Genomic DNA, 24085 nt, shown 5'->3' with positions numbered 1-24085 from the left:
ATTCTGGACAAATTGCTGTCAAATCTCTTCTTAAAATCCTCCAGTGAGATTGAGCAACCACAACTTCTGGAGGCAAGCCACTCCACTAATTAATTGTTCTCACTCTCAGGAAATTTGTCCTTAATTCCAGCTTGGATCTCCCTTGATAAGCTTCGAAAACTAGACACAGCATTTCAAATGTGGTCTCACCAAGACATTATAAAGAGATACTAACATTTCATGTGATCTGTTTATGCAGCCTAGGAGTGCACTGGCTTTTTTTGGCAGCTACAGCACACTGCTGGCTCATGCTTAAGTGGTTGTAGCATGAGACAGGGAATTAAGAAAAATACAGTTAAAATTTCCTGGATTAAGGAAGTAACCATAGTTCCTTCACCAACTGTATTTTTAGTTAAGAAAGATTTTTTAGTATGTATATATAACATATATGGCTACATTATTAGACTGGAACACACATAAATAATATTTTTACATAAAGAATAATGCTTTCGTTTTTTTTACCTTTTCTTTAAAGACAGACACTTTCTCTGTTAATTCATTGATAACAATTTTCTGTTCTGAACATTCCACTCCGTAAGAACTGCATTTCTTCAAAACATCTTCTAGCTAGGTTCACAAAAATATGTTTTTAATTTGATATAATTAATTATAATTAACCAAATAAATTATTTCATTATTAGCAATGTGGAGATAATTACAGGTGCATGCAATTTAATAATATATAATAATCTTGCAAAGGTGACTTTTCTTTAAAAAAAGCAAAGTACAACTATAATTAAACGATAATTAACATTAAAAAGAAGTAAAATGATTAAATTTTCCCAAGGTAATACAATTACAGAAAGCTGCTTATTCCTAGAACTAAATTGTTATAGAGTTAAAATACTCTTCATTTGGACTACAAGCAACTGAAAGCCTGTTTTAACAATCTACTGTTCATATTTATTACTCTATTGTATGACAATGAGGTACTACCCTTTTATTGATGGTAATTGGGATTGAGAGTTGCACCACTAAGGGAGCCCTAAAATGCAACATCACATGACTAAATAAACTTACAACAGACGTTGTGGCAGTCACAAGTGAATCTTACACAGTGGCAACATCCCATGGTAACATGATTGCCATTTGTGATTTTCTACTGACTTCCCCATTAACTCTGCTTGCCAGAGGACAGCAATAAAGGTTACAAATGGTGATTATCACATTATAGGGATGCTACTACAGTTACAATTATGTGGGCTGGTAATAAATCCCTCTCATTCAGCGTCATCATAATTTCAAGTGATCACTGAACAAGAAATCTTTAAATGGACTTGCAGGTGATTTTAAAGTATTTGGGGGGCAGTGAATATAGTGCTGTATGACTGACTGTTTAATGAAGATTTTTTCTATTTATTTGACTCAGTCCAACTTACCTTCTGTTCATTTTGCAAAAGTCTTTCACTTAATTCTTTATTCAGAAGCTCTTTTTCCTGAAGTGATTTTCTTATATCTTCTATTTGTTCCAATCTTTCCACTGCACTTGAAAGCTTCTGCTCCTTCTCCGCAAGCAAAGTGTCAAGTAGACTATTTCTTTCATTTAATCTGTCACAAAATAATTTTAGTTTTAGCTACAGTAGACATTATTTATATACACATACGTCAAATACAGCATGCAACACCCAATGTAGAATAGGACTTTCTTTTATACTTTTTGCCTAGGTCAGTTTTCAATTCTGATCCCTAGTATCTCATAACCATGTACAACAGATTTGAGTAAATCTACACATAAAAAGTGTAGATGCTCTTAGGGAGATGAAAATGTTGGTAGGGGATGAGATTACCAGTGGAGATCATGTTTTCTGACTGTCTGTAGAAGGCTCAAGCATTTTTAAATATCCAGAAACCAATCACTATAGCAATAATCTGAGAGAAGAGTTTGTTTTTCTTAATTATTATACGCAGACATAGGTAGGTAAGTAGACACAAATCAAATTGTGCAATGTTTTTTTTTACCCTTTAAGTTTTTCATTCAAGTTAGAAAAAACAAGTTGGTGTTTTTCTGCATCACGTGTTTGCTGGTTGCGAAGCTGTGCAAGTTGGGACCGCAAACGATCATTTTCATTCTGCAAAAAATATTTACATGAATATAAGACCATAATTAACTTTACACTACATAAGTTAAAATTCTGTAATTATAGCTAATGAACTATTTTTTACAGAAAGACTTGTATTACTTTTAGTATACTCAAAATTCCTTTTGAAAGGGTTCTCCAAGTAATTTTACTATGAGACGATCAAAATGGAGAGACCCTGATAAGTTCATATAAAACACACCATGCTCATGTATGCTGTGTAGGAGCAGCTTGCTTCAAATTAGGAGTCATGAAAAGCAAAACCTATTTTAAAAAGCCCAGGAATTTATATTGTACTCAAAAAGGCTTTATTTTTAAACTTGTTAATTTAGAATACATTTCTTTTACTTGCACTGGTTTTTGCATGTGTTTTTCAACATTTAAGCAGTGAAGTAATTATGGAATTAAAACCAAGGCAAGAAAGCAAGCTCCACTGACATACAGAACTGGGTATGTTATCCAACTGGTTAGTCTACCCAACTTCACAGCACTACTACACAAAGTTAAACTGCAAACAAACATCAGCAATAAACAGAAAAAGGCTCACATAAATCGAAATCCATGAAAAAGTGGATAGATATAAAATATCACTTCTAAAATAAGATAGAACTTAAGAATGGGCATGACACACCTGTACAGCCCTCAATAGCTGCCCTTCTTCCTCTACATCAAATGTCACCTGTATTGAAATGCTTTGTTACAATCCAAATTTACACTGAGATGTTCATGTTTGATAAATCTTGTATTATACTTGTGCGTTTAGTATGTTAACAGAATTAGCAGTAACACACACAATTCAATATTTTATCTGTTCACATGAAGCTTAGAAAGACAAGCATGCTGCACAGATGTTATATGCAAATGAAATAGACAATTAATATTTCAGATTTAGTTTTACAGATCCTACAAGCACAAAGTTTCTTTTTATTACAAAAGTACTGCTTCTTCATTTCTCTGTGTCTATTCCATATATCTATCTATCCACGTACATATATATAACAGACACCCTCCAGACTTTATACAGCAATTCATCAGTTCAGTAATAAGCGGTAATTATATGACATTACAGCTCAACCAGTGTCTATGAAGACTTTATCTGAATGACGTGAAATCAGTGCACTTGTAAAAATTAGCCAATGAAGAGAACAAAGAACAAAACTATTTTTTTATAATTTGCAATTAAAGATCCAAAAACACGTTTCAGTTTGCAAATTCTTTTTTTTTCAGGTGGAATGTAGTTATTTTTATTGCAAATAAATCTTATGTCCATCCTTGTGTATTGTGTGACTATTTCCTTGCCTATACTGAAACTTGTATTTGATGCCATTTAAAATATTTCACTAGACTTTATTCAGAAGATTCTGAGGAAGTATATCTCAGCACACCTGAGGCAAAATATAACTGAAGCTATTTATTAATACATAAGCTAATATTGATACATCAATATTATATATTAAGAACAGAACATGACAATTAAAACAATAAAGATTTTTTTCTCTAAGATGCCAAGTGAATAAGGAATCCCTATCCTATGTTAAAAAGATGAAGTAAGAATTATTAAGAATTCTGGAATTGAAGTATTGTTGTAGAAACAGTGTCTCAATGAAAGTAGAATATGTTTTTGCTAAAGAGAGTATTTGGAGATGACTCCATAACTAAAGGCTTGTTCATTTTCACCCAACCCAAGTTAATGCATACTAAATGGCATGCATGCCTATCTTATGGATAGCCCTTAGGTTAGATCTGCAATTGGAATTTCTGTCACTACGTCGTGCAAAGGTAAAGTACATTATGTGACTGCATTATTTAGTGATGGCACTCCCAACAGTCCCTTTGTCATCGTAATTCTAGGGTTGTATGGATCATTAAGTGTGGACCTCATATGACTGTGTAATGGGAAGATGAAGGAATACCAGGCAAGCAAGCCAGTCAGTAAAACTGTGGGTGAAAATACTGGGTGGGCAAGTGCCACGGACAGGTGCTGCGGGCAGATATTATGGTGTGCGTGGGTGGGTGCTGCAGTAAAAAAGTGAGAGCAGGAGTGACTTGTGACCCTTTCTCGGCTTTCCCACTGACTGTTGTAAATGGTGATTTCATTTCTAGAGGACATTATAATGGCCACAGTTTACATAAACTAAGTCCCCCTCATTCAGTGTTGTTGTAACTTTGAAAAGATCACTGAACAAGTGTTCATAACCTGAGGAACAAAGCCTATTAAAAAAAGGTCAGCCACAAATATTACACCTACTTCTAGCTGACATACAATTTTATGGTGGAGAGGGCATGCATTACTTAGCTAAGAAAAAGCTTGCAGGGAATGGAATTAAATTATTACCCTGTCTCCATCTTACCCTTTTGCACTGCGTTGAGGCAATCAAACTTATTTGGGTCCAGTTCATTTTTAACACAGAATTCAGGTTGGGACAAATTGCTTAAAAGCAGTGGTGGAATGTGGCACCAGAGTTCTAACACATACCTGCAGAGCTTCCATTCTACCTTGGAGCTGCAATTTGTCTTCCAAGTCTCCACATCTTTCCTCCAAAAAGAGAATCTGTTCTTGCAAGTTATTTCTTTCCAATTCTAACTCTTCCACCACAGTCCGTAAACCTTTGTAATTCAAGGAATAGTTTCTTATTATTGTCGCCCAAATACACAAACTATCCAATAAAAGTATCATACATATTTAATGTAACAGAATGGGAGAATAATGCCTTCTTTTAAGTACTTATATTAAAATCATTTTAAAGGTCTGCATGATTAACCTCTGTAACCTTCTTAAATTAGAAAAGCTTCAACAAATTAATATCACCGATGAAGTGCTGCACCCTCAGTTTTACTGATTTCTAATTAAAAAAGCATTCTAAGTTTTTCTTACTGTTATGTCTATTACATCATAAAATATTTAAAAAGTTTTATTTGAAGAGCAACAGACATATTCTCTTCAGAATTTGTAGTTTTAGCACTATAAAGGAAAAATTATTATGTGGAATATGTTAGCCATTAACTGAACTCTAGGAGAGCCAGACAAAACAAATAAGATGCTTCATTACAACAACCTAAATCACAGTTTATAAAATAAATGTCTCTGCATGCAACTGCAGCCTTTTCTATCTTAAATGGGACCTCTATCCCTGGAACTGAAAACAGTAACACAACTCTGTCTTACCATGAATGAAAATAATCTTTACTCACAAAGGTGTATCCGTGTTTGAATCACCACTGAATTCTAGTTCTGAACCAAAACTAGACAGTTCATCCAGCACGCACATGCTTCAAAATGAAATAAAAAGGCAAACCAAAAAAAAATTCAACATAGATACAAACACAACATAAAATGGTTTGTTGGTTGAATTTGAAAAAAGAAAAATAAGACGGACAGACATTGTGCATGCTTTAATAAACTGCCTAGTGTTTGCCACACCTGTACTAGGAGAAGTGTATTCTGGCCACCAACCTCCCATGTTCTCTCCTTCGGTTGAATCAGCGCTATCTAAAGTGATGTTCAACTCTTCATAGCACTGTTTTCCATCAAAGCCGTAATCTTCCTAAAGAAAAAGACATATACACTAAAATTAGCCTATGTAAAACCCCACATCTTACTATGTAATACCCACTTCCACTGAAACCTTCCGTAAATTAATAAGGCAATAGTATATTTCAAAAGCACTGAAATTAAATTATGTTTACCTTTAGTGTCTCACTACAGGTGTTAATGCAACACATACACTCCAGAGTGCATCCAGGGGGAAAAAAATCTCATACCTATTAGGATACCAATATATATTGTCAACATACCTGGAGTTTCCTGCTGGACTGAGTAGTCTTCTTTCTCTCCAGTGGCATCCTGCCAATCCCCTGGCCTGTGGCCAATTCCTCCTCCAGCTCCTGTTGCCCTGAGACTATGGCTGGATCAGAGCAGCCAGGAAAGAACCAGTCATCCTCAATCAGTTTTGTGCCACAGGAAAGCAATCACATTATCAGACCAAAAAAACCAAAAACCTATATACATTCAAAGGGGATTACTTCACACAGAGAGAAGTTTTTGAAGTTATAGGGTAGATGCACTCTAGAACTTCATTTCCTTGTGATTTCCCCCACTGCAGAACACCAATACATAATCAGCTTTTTATTATTCCCAAAGAAGCCGCAGAGGGCACTGATCTCATGAGCATCATTTTTAGGTTTCAAAAAAATGTATATGAATACTGACAAAAAGGGCAGCCACTTTCATAATCAAATTAAGTTTAAATTAAGTCTGCCATACAGATTATGCGTGTGACAAATGCATAATCACAGACAATTGATCTGTGCATACAATTTCATAAAACTAAACAAGCTTTGCTTAGTTACTACCAAAAAGAGCTCGTTTCAAATAATATGAGGAAGTCACAAGCCTGTACCACACACTGCAAACTGGCATTAAGCCATAACATTGAGTGTTAAAATAATAGAATCATTTGTCAATAACACACAATAATTTCAAAATACAGTAACTTAAACAAATGCATTTTTTGTGAGAGAGTAATTCTTTAAGCACATTCCCATCTGTTTTGTGTGATTAGCGAAGAACAAACATTTGAAAGTTTAATATAATAAAGCAGACAAAAATCAGCAAGAAGAAATTAAGATAAAAGTTGGCTCCATACTTTGCTCATTCTTTACAGACTCTGACTCGGTTTTTCTAAAAATGAACAACTGTTATCATTTTTAACAACAAAAATATATGTGATAAAAATTCAAGTTTAGACTTCATAAAGTTCGTGAAGTTTGGAAACCCAAGAGTCAGCGATTTTTTTTATAATTGTAGTAAAAGATTTTGCATTTCTTCACAGATTATTTTATGGATAAAATCCAACACTATGAAAGAGGAAGTCCTATCTTTGGCAGCACTTTTTATCTCTCCTCACCTCTGCAATTCCAAAGGCTTTCCTAATTTGCTGAAATCACTTGTTCTCCAGAAAATATTTTAAAAGTGCACTGGTGGCTGTAAGAAATAAAGGGAACTATACTTTCCCTATTCTGTTGATGGAAGCGGTACCAGGTACCTATCTTAAAAAATCCAAGGAAATGAACCTGATATTTTCCATTTCTACAAACGGAGCACACAAGAGCTTGCCTAAGCACACAACCTGCCCACTAAATTAAATAGCAATGTCAGGTTTACTCCTTGTAATCTATTTCTAAATAATTTTATAAAAGAACCAATAGTTTCATCCATCATGTTAAATTTGCTCAAATTGCTCAAACATCTGTACATTTTGATTATTCATGTCCATCACTGATGATGCATTTTTATTTAAGATGTTTATATACTGCATTTTCAAAATTCAAGATATGAGAGAGAGAGAGAGAGAGAGAGAGAGAGAGAGAGAGAGAGAATGTACGAGATTGTACATGGTACCGAAGGAAGTGTGTTATCTTCCAGATGCGAAGATTTAGGCTGAGGCTGATTCAAGTAATCAAAACTACTGACACTAATAGAAAGTAATGGGAAACTTTAGATATTAAAGTCAATAACAGAAAGAAATGGGAAAGAATACAGAAAGACTATGAAGAACTAGGGGAAAAGGCAAAAGAATTCACAGAATAGGAAAAGGAAAAGAATAATTTTGGAGATGTTCTACCACAACAATCCCCAACCTTTTCGGGTCCACGGACCCACCGGCAGCAGCAGCACTGACATGGGGGAGGGGATGTTGCATGCATGCAACCTAATCCTGCACATGGGCAAATAAAGTTCTGCATGCTCGCCAGCCACTTGCGTGTACCCAACAGGCTGCGGACTGCGGATTGTGGTCCCGTTATACAAAAATGAGAAGATGGTGACACTGGGAAAGCTTTGGATTCCTGGACTACGGTCTTATGTTACCTAAAAGAAGGGTTTGTAGCAAGAAATGGTCTGCACTTCACAAAAAACTGGGAAGAATAGAGTAGGAAGATGTGTAGTTGAGGTCAAATGTCAGCTATTTAGTTCAGTTTAACTGGAGGGGAAGGAAGAGCAGTATCCAGAACCATAATCAAAACATAAGCTTAAAGGCAGTAAATCTTACAACAAGAAAGGTCAGAATGAAGGGATGCTCAGGAATACAACAGCACAGGCAGCAGGCAAACCTAAAAAATGTAGCATGAAAGAGCTCATAAACCAAAGTGAAGAGTATGGGAACAAATAGGGAGAGTCCTAGTATGAATGAGAAAAATATGACATTATGATTTTTTGAACCTGATGAGATGGAACTATGATGATTAGAATACAGACAGTCTTCATTTATCAACTGTCTCATGAGGTGACATTTCACAACAGTAATAAACAGTAGTCAAAAAATAATTTTGCGATTGATGTCCATACATACACCCAAATTTCTGCAACTGACCAAAATGCATGCTGGAGTGAGAGTAGAACTGGCATCACTGCACAAAAGAACTTTATCTAAATGAGGCAGTAGAAGGCAGCAATCTGCAATCTTCAGTGCTTCTCTTTGTTACGTGGTTTGCTTAGCGATCGTACCATCTATTTTGTTGGAACCAATTGTGGTTGCTAAACAAGGAATCCCTGTATAGCAGCAGTCACCAACCTTTTTGGTCCCAGGGACTGGTCTTGTGGAAGACCAGTTTTCCATGGACCAGAGGGGGGGGGGAGGATGGTTTTGGTTTTGCTTGCTCACCTGCCACTCACTTCCAGCTGTGCAACCCAATTCCAGTGGGTTGGGGACCTGTGCTATATAGTTATTAAAGAATATAATTTGTTCCAAAAAATCCAACAAAAGGGCTCATTAAAATGATTACCTCTATGGAAATTCATGATTCCAACCCACACCTAAAGCACCTGGGCAAAAATTAAGGGGGGAGGTGAGTGACACTGCTCTAGCTATGTTGAGGAAATGGAAGTGGAAGAAATTAGCATGGTTGCATGAAGAGTGCTCTGATAAGCTAAAAGCTATATATAAATATAAGGGAACAACCTAAATATGTAAGGATGGGCTCAACAAGCCTAAAGTTCTGAATGAACTGAAAAAGAAGATACCTGGGGGGGAGGGGGGGAGAGATCAAAATAAGTAAGGAGCTGGGTAAGAAAATACCTAGCTGCTTTGAAATAAGTATGTGGAATTGCATGGGTTATTTCTTAGGGTACTTAAATAAGAATGGCAGATGTGATCTCAAAATCACTGATTATAATCTTAAGAGATCTCCAGGAGTACCTAGGAAATGCCAGAGAGAGATTCAAACTCAAACTAAGGAGAAATTTCCCGACCATGAAAACTGTGAAGCAACAACAGAACAGATTATGTGGGTCTTTCATTGCTGGAGGTTTGCAAGGAAGCCATTTTTTCTGGGATGATATAAGGATTCTTGCCCTTGGCTTGGACCACGCCATATAAGTCTCTTCCGACCCTAGCAGTCTACAATTCTATGATAAAATCAGGCACACCAATAACACAAAAAATATCAGGAAAAATAATAATAAATTTATTGGAATGTAATATTTAATACTCAGCACTGTGGCCACAGAAATTTAAAGGTAACTCAATTCACATAGTGCTGTTTTCTCTTTTTTTCCTGTAGCCCCGGCTCTCCCTGGGCACAACCACATGATGAAAGTTTTATCCCTTTTTTAGATAACCCCATGCGTGTAAACAGATGCTTAAATCACACGGTTATGGCCACTATCTTGAAATGGTACAGATTATGGAGTAGGCAGCAAGATATATAATTCTAAAGAGATGGAAGTATTTTCGTCCTCTTCAAGTGTTAAGTGAAATCTTATGATAGTTTCATAGTTTCATAATAGTAAAGTTGGAAGGGACCTTGGAGGTCATCCAGTCCAACCCCCTGCTCAGGCAGGAAACCCTATACCATTTCAGACAAATGGCTGTCTAGTCTCTTCTTAAAAACTTCCAGTGTTGGAGCATTCACAGCTTCTGGAGGCAGGTTGTTCCACTGGTTAATTGTTCTAACTGTCAGGAAGTTTCTCCTTAGTTCTAGGTTGCTTCTCTCCTTGACTAGTTTCCACTTATTGCTTCTTGTCCTGCCTTCAGGTGCTTTGGAGAACAGCTTGACTCCCTCTTCTTTGTGGCAGCCCCTGAGATATTGGAACACTGCTATGTCACCCCTAGTCCTTCTCTTCATTAAACTAGACATACCCAATTCCAGCAACCGTTCCCTATGTTTTAGCCTGCAGTCCCCCAATCATCTTTGTTGCTCTTCTCTGTACTCTTTCTAGAGTCTTGACATCTTTTTTACATCGTGGTGACCAAAACTGGATGCAGTATTCAAAGTGTGGCCTTACCAAGGCATTATAAAGCGGTATTAACATTCACATGATCTTGATTCTATCCCTCTGTTAATGCAGCCTAGCACTAGCTTTTTTTTTTGAGCACTTCTGACTCATATTTAAGTGATTGTCCACTAGGACTCCAAGATGCCTCTCACAGTTACAGTTATGATCACTGATATGTCACTCAAATATGTATTAGTATCAATTCAATAGCATGCTAGTGCATAATGCTATGGTTGTATCCACTGATATATACTACTCTGGTTCCATCAGCTGGTTCTTTCCACAGGGAACACCAGCTAACAAATAATAGATGTTATGTATTAGTATCGCTGCCCACTGGTGGAGTAGACTGAGTTACACAGATTCTGGTAGGAAGTTTTTCAATAATCCAAACAAAGGCTTTTGAATGTAAATGGAAAATTAGCTAAAATAATCCTACATCTGTTTATAGAATCATCCAGTTTACAATACTCTTAGCATATGCAACTTTGGATCCAATCTCATAACAACATATTTGTTTACTTCAGTGATTTTGTACCAATAAACACTTCATGCCATATCTAATATAATAATTAGAATAATTAGAATCAAATAGCAGAAACTAAAGAAAAGTTGAGTGGCATTATTACCTAAATTGTAGTACTTAGAAACAATGTACTTTCCCAATTTATGAATATTTTCATCTTTCCAATTTTCAGATGAAAAATGTATTTACCGTATTTTCCGGTGTATAAGACGACTTTTTAACCCATGAAAATCATTTCAAAAGTTGGGGGGTCGTCTTATACGCCGGAAAAGCAGGCTGGCGTCTGGCGGGAGCCGGCAGGGCAGTCCTGCGCACGCGCGCGCTCCCCGGCCGCGCCAACAATCGCCTTCGGCGTCCTCCTCCCACCCCTTGTGCAAAGCGGCGCGGGCGGAAATGGTGTCCCGGCATCCAGCGAAAACGGCGGCGTCTCCCAAAGGCATCTGACGGCCTTTGCAAGTTTGTTCGCCAGCCGGGCTCAGCTCTTGATCCATCCAGCCATCCGGGCAGGTGGAAAGAGAGAAGCAAGCGAGCTCCGCTCCTTCTGTAGTCTGACACTCTCTCTCTCTCCCGCGCTCGCTTGCTCGCTCGCTCTCTCATGCCTCGCTAACCAACACCCCTCCTTGTTTTGTTTTGCCTCAGACAACAGCAGCAAAGCCTCTTGTCAGCGCTCGGTCTGGGCTCCTCTTTGCCTCAGGCTCTCCATTCAGTGGCAACGCGGCTATTCCCAATGCAGCACAGCAACAGAATGAGGAGGAGGAGGAGGAGGAGGAGGAGAAGGGAGCTGGCTGTTGCACAGAAGCATGGCAGGCGCTGTCTGTCAATGTTTGCAAGGCAACGGCCGCTGCCGTCGCCGCCGCCGCTCCCTGCTCAGCCCAGTTTGAAGCACGCGGGGCGGTGGGGAGGGAGGATGGAGGGCGAGAAAGGAAAGGTGGGGGATAGAGGGAAGACCTCTCAAATCCCCTTTTATGACCTTAGCTCTTCGGGAACATCTTCCTTCGCACCCGGCCACTCGCCTCTGCTGCCCTCTTAGGCTTTTTTTTTCCTTTTCTTAAATGGCACCTCGGTGTCGCGTCCACCCCCACCTGCGTCGCGGCGGAAACCGCGAAGTTGAGACTGTTGCGGTACTTTTGAGCGGGATTGCGCACAAGAACCTCGAGGGAGGGAAAGACATGTGTGTGTGTGTGAGAGAGAAAGAGGGAGTCGCCCCGGGAGAGTGGCTGCTTTGGCTGGGCTGCTGCTTTCTGCTACTTCAACAGCCGTCAGAGGGAAATGAGGGGCGGTCTCGGTTGGCAGAAGGACGGGTCACTGGGCGCCGCCACCTGCCTACTCTCCGGAGGCACGTCAGGGAGCTTGCTGGCTCCGCTTCTGCTACCTTCCTCCCCAACTAAGGAAGCGGCGTTGGCTGTCTCTGGAAGTGGACGCCGGCTTAGGCGAGCCCCGCGGCGCGGCGCTCTCTACTGCCGGCTGCTGGGCCTTTGTTGCAGAAGCAAGCTCAGGTAGAGGAAAGCAGGCAGGCGTGCCCAGCACCGAATCAGGCTCCCTTCTTGATTAGCGGCCACCTCGGCCGGAGAAACAGCAAAAGAGAGAAGAGGTTGCCAGTGTGGCTGCTTGCTCTTTTATATTGCGCTTCCCATCCACCCCGGCTGCGCGTGTGCAGGACTGCCCTGCCGGCTCCTGCCCGACGCTCTTCCCTCTTGAGGCAGCATCCAGTCCTGCACACACGCGCGCACTCCCCAGCTGCTAAGGAGTGCTTCTTAACAGTTGGGGAGCGCGCGCGTGCGCAGGACTGCCCTGCCGGCTCCCGCCAGACGCCAGCCTGCCCTGCTTCCTCCACAGTGAGAGGGGAGGGCGTGCCTTCCCGGGCTCGCTGATTTTCTCGTGTATAAGACGAAAAATCTTGAAAATCATCTCAAAAGTTGGGGGGGTCGTCTTATACGCCGGGTCGTCTTATACGCCGGAAAATACGGTAGATGAGTGACAGATAAAAAATTGAATATCATAATTTACATCTAATGGTGACATGCTGTTACAAACGTTGGATAAGATAAGAATTAAGTGCTACAGCACAAAGTCAAAAATAAGCTAGAGATTCAAAACAGTTCAAAAACTTGAATATGGTTTAAAAAAAGGTTTCGGTTCCTTCTTCCCCAAATGGCCATCGATTCAGTAACTCATTTTAAAGAAAAGTAAAAAAAGAAAAAGAAAAAAGGGGAAAAAAAAGAATCTGTAAAGAAAGCATAAGGGCGTTCTTTGATATTAAAACTATGATTTATTATAAATCGTGGCTTCTCAAGATAAATATGGAGCCAGCTATTAGTACAAACATGAGGTGATTGTGTTAACATAAGTGAGGCAGAGGCATTGCAAAGGGAAAGAAAGCATGTTAAAAAAAAACAGCTTTTGTAACTTATGCTAATAAAAAAAACAGCACCACAAACAACTAGTATAGCACACTACTGAAAATTTCCCCCAAAATGCACTACAGAGGAAAACTACCAGCAGTATGCGATAGGCCAGGGGTCGGCAACCTCGGCTCTTTTATGACTCGTGGACTTCAACTCCCAGAATTCCTGAGCCAGCATAGCTGGCTCAGGAATTCTGGGAGTTGAAGTCCACGAGTCATAAAAGAGCCGAGGTTGCCTACCCCTGCGATAGGCTGTTGTGGTGGCAGAATCCTGCATGCACAAAACTGATGGGAAACTATGTTCTCAGTGGCTGACCAAATCGCAGTGGAGGTTAGGAGTGGAGGGGGAAGGGACACCAAGCGCTCATCAGGTTTAACCACATGGGGATGACGGTGGGGAACAAAACAGAAAAGTCATGCTTAACCCAATAGAAAATGCAAAATTAACTTAACAGCCAAACACATAGGAAGATAAATAATTCGTCATATTAATGCAATATAAACACAACTTTAAAATGTGCTCTCTCGTCTGCCTTTAAACTGATGTGGCCAACGTACAAGCGCATTTGTGAAGGCTAGCTAGCACCACCGAATGCATGGCATGTAATTTGCCAGCCTACAAAACACCGTATCCATTTGAGGGTTTATTTTTTATCTATTTCCTTCTCCTATTGACAGAATGCCAAGACTTCAGTTCTATTTAATGGGAAAGAAAGCAAGTACACAACGAATGGGATTTAGGGCTGTACAACCCTTCAGGTTTGAGTCTAGAGATATTTACAGCGGGCAGTCAAACAAACATTGTACTCGTCTGTTACCCTTTATAGTAGCTGTGTCATTTCCTAGTGTTTCCTGGTTGCCCTTCACAGACTTTAAAGAGAAGCAGACAAATGTTATATCTGCCCCTCTGGGCATACTGAAGCACTTTTTCGGAATTGAAACTGAAGTATTCCACAGGTCTGTCAATAGTTAAGAAAGGGTGTTCAACATGTGGTAACAACCATTTTTGTTTATATTAGTACTGTGGAGTCACTTTAAATATTAATCCATTTTTTTAAAAAAACTAACCTATAGCAAAGTAACATGCCATATTGATCAACTCATGTAAAACGAGTTAACTTGCTGAATTAACATATGTAAATAATGGGAGATTTTAGAAAAAAATACAAATGTTGATGGACATCTCTGTCACAATACCAATGTTTGTTCAGTGTGGCCTAAAATAATTTTAATATATGCAAACAAAGCAATATTCCAACAAAATTAAATTCTGTAAATTCTGAGCACCTTTGAGTGATAAATCAGCTGCCTACATAAAGCCTTCAAAGGTACCTTAAATAATTCAAATGTTTAATCAATGTGTGCAGAAAGTACAAAGCACATTAAAGAAAGAAAATTGAAAGAAAAATCCTTTTTGTGTTCCTAGCACACAAGAATAAAACAGAACATAGTATTAGATTAAAACTATTGTTATTTTAGTGTTTATTATACAGTAGTGGCCAAAATTGTGGAAACCTTTTGGGAAAAGTGTATTTTTGAGGTTTGATGGCTAACAACACCACTTACTTTTTGGAGTAGTACCATAAAATTATATATCAATGGAAATATAATCAAGAATGTCATGCAACAAAGTTTGTTTAATTATCTGTACTGTATTCTATGAAATGTTATAGTCAAATAACCAGAAAAAGGAAGCACAATCTGCTCAGATTGATATCAGGTAGCTTTCCTTCACCTGATTGTAGCCATTGAGCATGAGTGTTTAGAGAGCCAATCAGGTGTCATCTTGTTTTGGCAATGAGCCAATTGGATCACTGTAGGATTCAGTTACTGATGTCATGTATTGAAGCTGAGAGGAGGACATTTATCAGTGTGTTATGTGATTGCTATCAAGTTGGTTGGGTTTTTTGTGTTCTTTCATTTAGTGAGCTTGTAAAACGTAATAAAATTAAAGTAATGGTGCAAAAAGTTGACTGGTTGCCCAGAAAGTGGTGTAAAACAGTATTATTAAGTGAACAAGGCTACCGTTACAAAGAAATTAGAAGAAAAATTGGTGAAAACTTAATCAAAGGTGGCATTTCTATCATACACTTTTCCCAAAAGGTTTCCACATATTTTGGCCACTACTGTACTTTATCTGCACAATGCCAAGGACGTCTTATGAGTTCAGCTGTCCCAAAAAGACAGTACAAAAATTCTTTGCATTTAAATCTTTTCAATTTGTATGGTATTTAGCATTCTTATATTGATGCAGGTTTATCAAATAGTTCTGTTCCACGTGCTACAGTATATGTAGTAATTACAGGTAATTGTAACTCTTTAAATCAGGTTGCAAGATAAACTAGGCAAAGGAAGATAGATGCTGCTAAAATGTCTCACTAAATGATTTTCACTAGATTGCTACAGTAAATCAAACACATACGCATGCATATATTTTTATACATTTACACATACTATACATTGACTAAAAACTGCCACTGAGCTTTCAATATTTGACAATCCATCCAAGTGATGTAGTAACATTTCAAGCAATATAACTCACCTTCTCTCTCCTCCTCAATCTGTGCCATTCTTAGAGCCATAGCAGATTTCTCCTCTCTGATTTCATGGTGCAGATCCTCAGATTCAGATACAGCTTCTTGCCATTCCAAAAGCGGACTCTGTAATTCATCCGCACTGCCTGATTCACTAGCCTGAACCAAGTTAAGTTAGGACATGAGAATAATTAATCAGTTCAATAAAACCAATAAACAGAATAACTGGGCAAACAGTAACTTGTGGATCGGATTAAAACTTATTTTGTTCTAACGCTGACTTAGAAGCCAATGTTCAGTACAGAAGCAGAACCTCAGTGCAAGAAGGACCTTTTCTAGCCTTGTGGCACTGGGAAACATACTGCTTGAGACATCACAATAATGTATTATTGAAATAATTAGCAACCATTATTATCCATATTCTATACAAATGTGTCTTTTTAGTGCCATGGTTGATTATTTTATTGGACAAATATGGAGTAAAGTTCTTTTTAACTACTCTGAATCTCCTTATCGTTTAGTTTCATTCAGTACTTCTGAATTCTAGTTTTGTGACGCAGGAATTTGTTTTACTGCCAATCCAGTTTCTCTACACACGCATAACTGTATAAACATTTATAATGCTTTCTGTATAAACATTTATAATGCTTTCACTTTCTCTAAAGTGCCCCAAAAGTAACTTTTCATTATAGGACAACTAATCCTGACCCTAGAACTCTATGGATATGCTTTTTTACAGTTCAACAAAATCCTTAGGAAGTTGCATAATATTCCATATATATACAGTAATACATATCTCACTTATATTTAGAGCACTAGCAAACCAAAGTATACCCAATTTAAGAAGAAGATAATATGTTATCCTGAAACATATTACTGTAAATTTGTTCTCCTCATCCCTGGAGAAAGAGGTCTTTTGTATCCTTTTTGTGTCTTTGTTTGGTTTCCTATTGTTAAAGCTTTGCTGTTTTAATACAAAATCCTTTCTTTAGGGAACTGGCAGATCTTGGAAACAAGCTTGTTCAGCCAGAGGAAAAACCAAAAGCAAACCAGATAAACGATCAAGAAAGATTCAAAAAACAAACAAAACCATTTTCTGAAAACAAGTGTCATGAAGCCACTTTTTGAGAACCCTTTTTTCAAAGGGTTCAAATATTTGCAGAATGGTATAGAACGGGGTAGGCAACCTTGGCTCTTTTATGACTCGTGGACTTCAACTCCCAGAATTCATGAGCCAGCCAGTTGAAGTCCACGAGTCATAAAAGAGCCAAGGTTGCCTACCCCTAGTATAGAATATTATGTCTACAGGCAGCAGTGATTCACAATTTATCACAAATATTCCTATTATAGCAAATTTAAACTGCTTTCAATTTCTTCATTGTTATTTAACTACATAAAGACATTCAATATATTAATTAATAATTAATACTAATGTTAAAGATATTCCCAACAAGGTAGACCTGTGAAGCTGCCCTCTTTGTAACTTGTTCAAGATCTGCCTGAAGCTTTCGCTGCTGTTCTTCATAGACTTCCAGTTTAGCCAAAAGTGCTTCTGTAATGGAAATTGTTTACATTATTCTATTCTTGTAATACGTCAAGGCAAGAAAATGTTAAGTTCAAATTTTCGGTGTATAAGAAGACATTTACATTAAAAACTTTTTGAGCTTAAAAAAATCTCCCTTTGAGTCAAAAAGAACTACCGGTATTCCAATATCTTTGAGAATGGGTCAATGTTGTTATAACCATTCTGGAAGTGTTATTTCAAGCTCAAATTATTTCCGGAATAGTTGGTACAGCTTCAGAACACTATTAGTAAGGACAATGCATCTTGAAATAGGTGTTTTCAAGCTGAACACTTTTTGAATCTAAGACATTATGCACAGGTCTAAGTTCAAACTATAAGTACAGAAACATGGAAGCACAAGCTAAAATATCATCCGTATCTCTCTACTCGTGAGACCGCAAAGAAAAATGGAGAGTATTTTGATAGATCCTATATATCCCTTCTTGGAACAAATGAGCATCAGGACCAACTATAGCTAATGTAAGAATGAGGGAGAATAAGTTAAGCACACAATCAATGATTAACTGCCCTGGCTATTTAAAAAAAAACCTCTATTGTTTTCTTTTTAATTAGGTTTATTGCTGATTTTAAATTATTTGCTAAGGGCAAAATAGGAATTTGTAATATAATGATATTCTCCCTCAGGTAACTTATGTCAGATGCCATAGCATGATATATATTTATGTTATTTATTTGCATTCCAGGCAAACTACTCACTAAGGCAAATCATATGCAAAAGCTCAAGTGCTTTTTTGAGCTTAAAGGCAGGATCAAATGTGGAAATGTAGGACTCAGAAAAAGGTGGTTATTTTTGTTGTTGCAATAAAGATTTCTGCGTCAATTTTATCTACAAATTTTACTCATTATACTTTGCAATTCATAAATAGAAAAATGAACAATTAAACAGAGACTATAACCATTTTTTTCTTACATCATTTTAACGTAGATATCTTTCAAAATGACAGTAACAGTTTATCATTATTTACCATTTTGAGTTTTATGTTCCAAATATTTGTGCAGTGTTGACTGCAGCTCTTCTTTTTCATTCTTTAATTCAGAAATCTGATCTTGTAAGGCAGTTATGCTGCTATTCATTGGTGTAACCTAGAATAAAATATCAATTTCTGGCAATTAAGAATATATGTAAAAAAAGAAAAGAAATTGAGGCTAAATCTGGTAACATCTCTGATACATTTATGTAATTTTGGAGATAATATAAACGGTTCCCTTAAGTTGCAGCAAAATTATACTATCAGTTCCATAGTTAAATTATTATTTTTACTACTCAACTTTTCAACTATAGTATTTTTTGAAGAAGCAACTTTTAATCAAGAAAAACACTTTATATACGGTATTATCATTTAAACAGAACTTTGGCATCTACATCACTAAAGCAGGCAAGTAAAATTAAATTATATATAAACATTCAACATACATTTTTAAGTTCATCTTCAAGTTGCCTGATTCTGGACTTGGACCATGCTTTCATCTTAAGGAATTTAGCTTCTGATTTGCTAGCCTCTTCTGTTTTCAGCTTTACTTGTACTTAAAACAAACAGGCATCTCTATCATTATTCAGAATTACAGCAACACTATTAATATAACATATTACTTGGTCTGTTTGCATAGGAGTGACATGTGCTTAGGAGAGAATTTTTTAAGACTTGCCCAAATGTGAAATACTAGTTTTTTATTGTTACTTAGGAACAAAATCTTGCCATATTAAACTATTCACATAACTATGAACATACTCTGGGGACAGCTAGGGAGGAGCCATTTAAACCTCTTCCTGCTAAACCAGGGGTAGGCAACCTTGGCTCTTTTATGACTCGTGGACTTCAATTCCCAGAATTCCTGAGCCAGCTGGCTCAGGAATTCTGTGAGTTGAAGTCCACGAGTCATAAAAGAGCCAAGGTTGCCTACCCCTGTGCTAAACAAACTTTCCAAGCTCCACTGACTCTCTGCTCCTTCCTCCTGGAAATCCAGACTACATTCCACCATAAGCTATATGCACTGCCAAAACTCCGCTTTGGTAGCCCCAAGAGGTCTCCCCCAAGATCACACTATTAAATTTGTCAGTAAACTTTGGATTATGGAAAAAAAAGTCTACTTTATAAAATAAACAGTAAAATATTAATTCTCTATTAAAGGTAACACATTAATCATTAAAGGGATCATTGCTCCACTATCATGCCCATTAGGAAATTCAGAAACTGAAAGATTTGTTTGAAGAGATCTAAACCATCTACTCTACACAGGATGGAGAAGAAATAGCTGCACTTTATCTTTAGTGCTACTGCACTGAAAAACCTGTGTAAAAACTGTCCACAACAGTGGCTCTCAGCACAATTTTTCATCCTCAAAAGATAACTGTAATGCTAATAAAAAGCGGGATCAACTATTCAGTGTAGTAAGCAAGAGGTTTTAAGGGTTGTTTCCCATTATGTTACCTTCTAAATGTTCCAACTTTTGCTTAATAATAGCATCCAAATCAACGGCTTGATCCAAATTACTTTCATGTCTGGAAATTAATTCATCCATTTTTTTCTGTAGCTGAAGCAGTGTTTGATCTTTTTCCTGAAGCTCTGTTTCATGTGTTTCTTGTATCTCCTGAAGATCAACATTATACTTCTCTCTGGTTTTCCTCACTTCATTCTCATGCTTCTCCATCATATCTCTCAGCTGGGCTCGCATTATATGCTTTTCTGCATCCAGTTTGGACTGAAGATTGTCTTTCTCTGACTCAAGGCGGTTCAGTTGTTCCTTCATTTCCTGAATTAAAAGAAGTTCAGACAATAAAACTGCAAGCTTCTTTAATTATATGCACAATGGTTCCCTTAACATGTGCAAGCACAGAGAGATGTGTCCTGCCTCACCCTCTGTGAAAGGGGAAAAAAAAGAGTTCCCCAAACCCATGGAAGATCTTTCATTCCGTTGAGGATTCTCACGGGTAGAAGATAAGAAATGCTGAGCTCCTGAGAAAGAAATCTATTTCTCCCTTGTATTGTAAAAGGTTATAGGCACAGTGCTCAATTAACTTTGAAAGATGGGTGGCTAAAACAAATTGGAATAAATAAAAATACTTTCCTACAATGTTGCAGGGGAAGGTGAAAGACTCAATGAGCAGCATATGCAAAACACATGTAAGATACACAAAATTATAAATGGGTATTGTTGCTTCTTTTTGATGTATTGTTACTGTTTTGTATAAAGTTTGCAAATATCAGGATGAAGAACACGCTATGTCATTTTGAACAATACGGTAAGCACCGTGGTAAGATTCCTTCCTCACCAAAGTAAGCCTCTGTTTTACTAAAGCAGCAGTATATGGGAAGAGATAAGTGTCCAAATTATAGCAAAAAAAATAATCAGAAGTTTAAGAAATAGTTAAAACAAACATTATCTAAAATGCTCCCCATTTGCATATTTTTCATCACTGTTCAGTTCATTTTATGATCTGCACCCATAAACTAGCAATGTAAGAATGTTAACTACCGCTGTTCAAAAAAGGAAATTATTTAAAAACTCATAAGTTAAGGTTCCCGTAGTAGCTCTTCAGGTTCTGACTATCACTATATGCTTGTTATTCTTGTCATGGTTTAATCATTTTGTTTAATCAAAATCAAGTGAGTTTTCCTTTTCTTTTAGCACTACCTCAACATTTACCCACTGTGGATAAAAAGTACAACATAAGAATACAAAATACATGTGATTAATCAATGCAACAAACTGCATTCTAATTTACAACTGCTATATTTTTTTTATAATGGGCAGTGCGGTGACTCAGCGGTTAAGACTCGGGGCTTGTTGGTTGGAAAGTGACAGCCCAGGTTTGAGACTCGAGCACCACCCAACAGGATGAGCTCTCATCCTCATCCCAGCTCCTGCCAACAAAGCAGTTTGAAAGCATGCAAATGTGAGTAGACAAACAGGTGCAGAGGGAAGGTAACAGCGTTCTGTGACATCATGCTGGCCACGCGGCTAAATGTCTTCTTCAGACAGCGCTGGCTCAATGACCTTGATGAGCACTGCCCCCTATAGTAGGCAACGACCAGTGGAATAAAATCTTCAGGGACTCCTTTACATACATACATACATATATAAATAAAACTGTTGTTGTGGGATAAGATGTATGTATGTATGTATGTATGTATGTATGTATGTATGTGTGTGTGTGTATCAACTTATCCCACAAGTTTTAACTATGTAATCTACTTCTTACTTTACCTTTACTTTACATTTACACACAAACACACACACATATATATATATAACACAACTTATCCCACAACAACATTTTTAACTATGTAATTCTACTTCTTACTTTCAGTTGTTGGTCCTTGCCATCCAGTTCTTGTTGCAACATGACTATCACCTGTGTCCTTCCAAGCATGACTTCTTCCTTTTCATGTAGCTTCTGCTTTAAGGCTTTCAGTAACTATTACAAAAACATACATATATTCATTGCTAAGTAATGGAAAATAGCAACTTCATTCTGGAAATGATAACACTCACCATCCTGAAGTGTTTTCTTGTATTGCCACTTATTCTACAGGAACAAAATCTCATATTTGTAGGACATCACAGGAATCAGACATGTGCTCAATATCTATGCAAAGTAATCTAGAACCAGTAACTATTGAAGTCAGAAATAATTGAATATAATTATTTCTACTAGGCTGTCTTTTAAATACTATACAAGTTTGCCTAGACTGCAAAATTGGAAAAAAAAGCAGAAGCAAGCACAACCAAACCTTTTTTTAACCCTGAAAAAACCTGCAGGGCTATAGTCACAAGGTGAGCTCAATTTAAGAACATGTATACCTTTAGATAAATTTAACCTTTTTTCAGATGTAACCCGTTTGTAAAATTAAATTGGCAATGTGACCACAAAAACAAACAAACAAACAATTAAAGATACCAAAAATCAACTTGGGATTCCATTCGCAATACTGCTAAATAAAATACATTTTCTCTACCTGTTCTAGATCAGCGCTAGCATCAGATTTTGCAGCCACTTTAAAAAGTTCTTGTTCATGTTTCTGGGCCAGTCTCATCAACTCTTTTTCCTTTTCCTGGATAATATTTTGAAACATACGGATCTAAAAAATAACAAGACCAAATATTTCCATCAAGCTGAGTCACACATAATCATATAAATTAACATTCAGTTCTTACTAATTCATAATACTTCAGTGGAAATGGAGCATGGTTGAAACAGATCCTTAAATAACTCTTGAGTAACACCCATCTAATTTATTAATCACATCCACTTTACACCTGATAATATCTAAGAAAAAGGGTAAAATCTACATACTCTTATTGCCACGGTCAGGCAAATCTTAAATTGTATATTTTGTAAATTTATTATTAAATTTATTTGCCGGCCCCCCCCCATCTCACCGTAAGGCAAATACATTATTTTGTACTGAAGACCTACTTACATTTTGAGTATACATGGCTTCTCTTTCCTGAAAATGCTCCTTCTCTTTATTTTGAAAGCTTTTAAGATTTGCAATTTGTTCTCGGAGGAGGCTACATCTTTCTTCACTGTCCCCAACTTTCCTGGTAAGGTTCTGAACTAGAATTTGCATGCTCTGCAATGAAGCCTCTTTTGTGGAAATCTGCTTCTTTGAAGTTCATGGGGGGAAAAATATAACGAGACAAACAAGAGATTGGTATTCCCAGCTATTTCTCAGGTTTATTGTGAAAGCAACAGTGCAGTCAATTCAGAATGTTAATCAAACTGTCCAACTTGATGGGAAATAGAACAACACATACATGTTCCCAGTTTAGTTATACCTTTAATTCATTGTTATGTATTAGCATTTCTTTGGCATCATTAGTTGATCCACAGGCTAGCTGCAAATCAATTATGTAGGCTTCTTTTTCGGCTAGTTTCTTTTGCTTCTCAGCAAGCATGGCATCTAGTTCAGCACCCCGTTGGTGTGCAGCATCCAATTCAGCAATCTGCAAGCAAAGCCACTATTCCATCAGAAATATTTTATTAGCATCAACAGTTTTTTGTACCCTTCCATCCTTTAAAAGCAAGCCTTTTCATAGTAATCAACAGATATGAAAGGAATAACCACCAGTTTCACAGCCTCCACCCCACCAGCTTTTAAACATGTCCAATAGATATTCTTATTCCCATTAAGTGTGCCCTGGATTCCAGCCAGACCTATAATAATTCAATTATACATATCTCAGGATTTTATTAACATATTTTGGTATAATGATTTCATTACTGTAAAGCCATCCTATGAGGGTTTGTTTTGCCCTAAAAATATGGCCTAGAATACTTAATTAATTAGATATCTATCATACTAAAATTACATTCTATTATTTTCTCTCATTAAACCTCTTTTTTTTCCACCCAAACGTTGGGTTGACCTACATACGTATAAAAAAGGCACTTGTGTAAGGTATCTGATTCTTACTAAGAAGATACCATTTATTTGTCTTACAGGTAGACCATGCTTACTGCCTGTCTTGCAGCAAATTTGAAGTTACAACAGTACTGAAAAACAACTGTACGAACAATAGCCACATTTATTAGTTTTGTAGCATCCCTCACTGACATGATCGCCATTATAGTCAGTAATATATCTGTTTGCTATCCTCTGCCTATTTGTTCCCCACTTCCAGAAAGAAGAATGGAGAAG

At 37.4% G+C, this 24085-nt stretch overlaps 1 protein-coding gene across 1 annotated transcript in view; it reads right to left on the bottom strand.

The window, feature by feature from the left end:
• Positions 1 to 24085, bottom strand: part of LOC310632680 (uncharacterized protein) — a 56740-nt gene that overhangs the window by 21261 nt on the left and 11394 nt on the right. The window contains exons 6-21 of the mRNA XM_083350028.1: positions 23223 to 23390; positions 22865 to 23050; positions 22400 to 22522; positions 21745 to 21858; positions 19871 to 20192; positions 18856 to 18965; positions 18407 to 18524; positions 17317 to 17408; positions 15865 to 16015; positions 5913 to 6022; positions 5539 to 5662; positions 4594 to 4724; positions 2749 to 2796; positions 1999 to 2108; positions 1419 to 1587; positions 502 to 606 (exon numbers count right to left, since the gene is read on the bottom strand). Coding sequence (XP_083206154.1) covers positions 502 to 606; positions 1419 to 1587; positions 1999 to 2108; positions 2749 to 2796; positions 4594 to 4724; positions 5539 to 5662; positions 5913 to 6022; positions 15865 to 16015; positions 17317 to 17408; positions 18407 to 18524; positions 18856 to 18965; positions 19871 to 20192; positions 21745 to 21858; positions 22400 to 22522; positions 22865 to 23050; positions 23223 to 23390 — 2181 coding nt within the window. The remainder of the gene's footprint in view (positions 1 to 501; positions 607 to 1418; positions 1588 to 1998; positions 2109 to 2748; positions 2797 to 4593; positions 4725 to 5538; positions 5663 to 5912; positions 6023 to 15864; positions 16016 to 17316; positions 17409 to 18406; positions 18525 to 18855; positions 18966 to 19870; positions 20193 to 21744; positions 21859 to 22399; positions 22523 to 22864; positions 23051 to 23222; positions 23391 to 24085) is intronic.

This window comes from Vipera ursinii, assembly GCF_947247035.1.
Source record: "Vipera ursinii genome assembly, chromosome: 1".
Lineage (NCBI taxonomy): Eukaryota > Metazoa > Chordata > Lepidosauria > Squamata > Viperidae > Vipera > Vipera ursinii.
The sequence above is the reverse complement of the archived record's forward strand: the minus strand, read 5'-3'. Positions and strand labels throughout refer to the sequence as shown.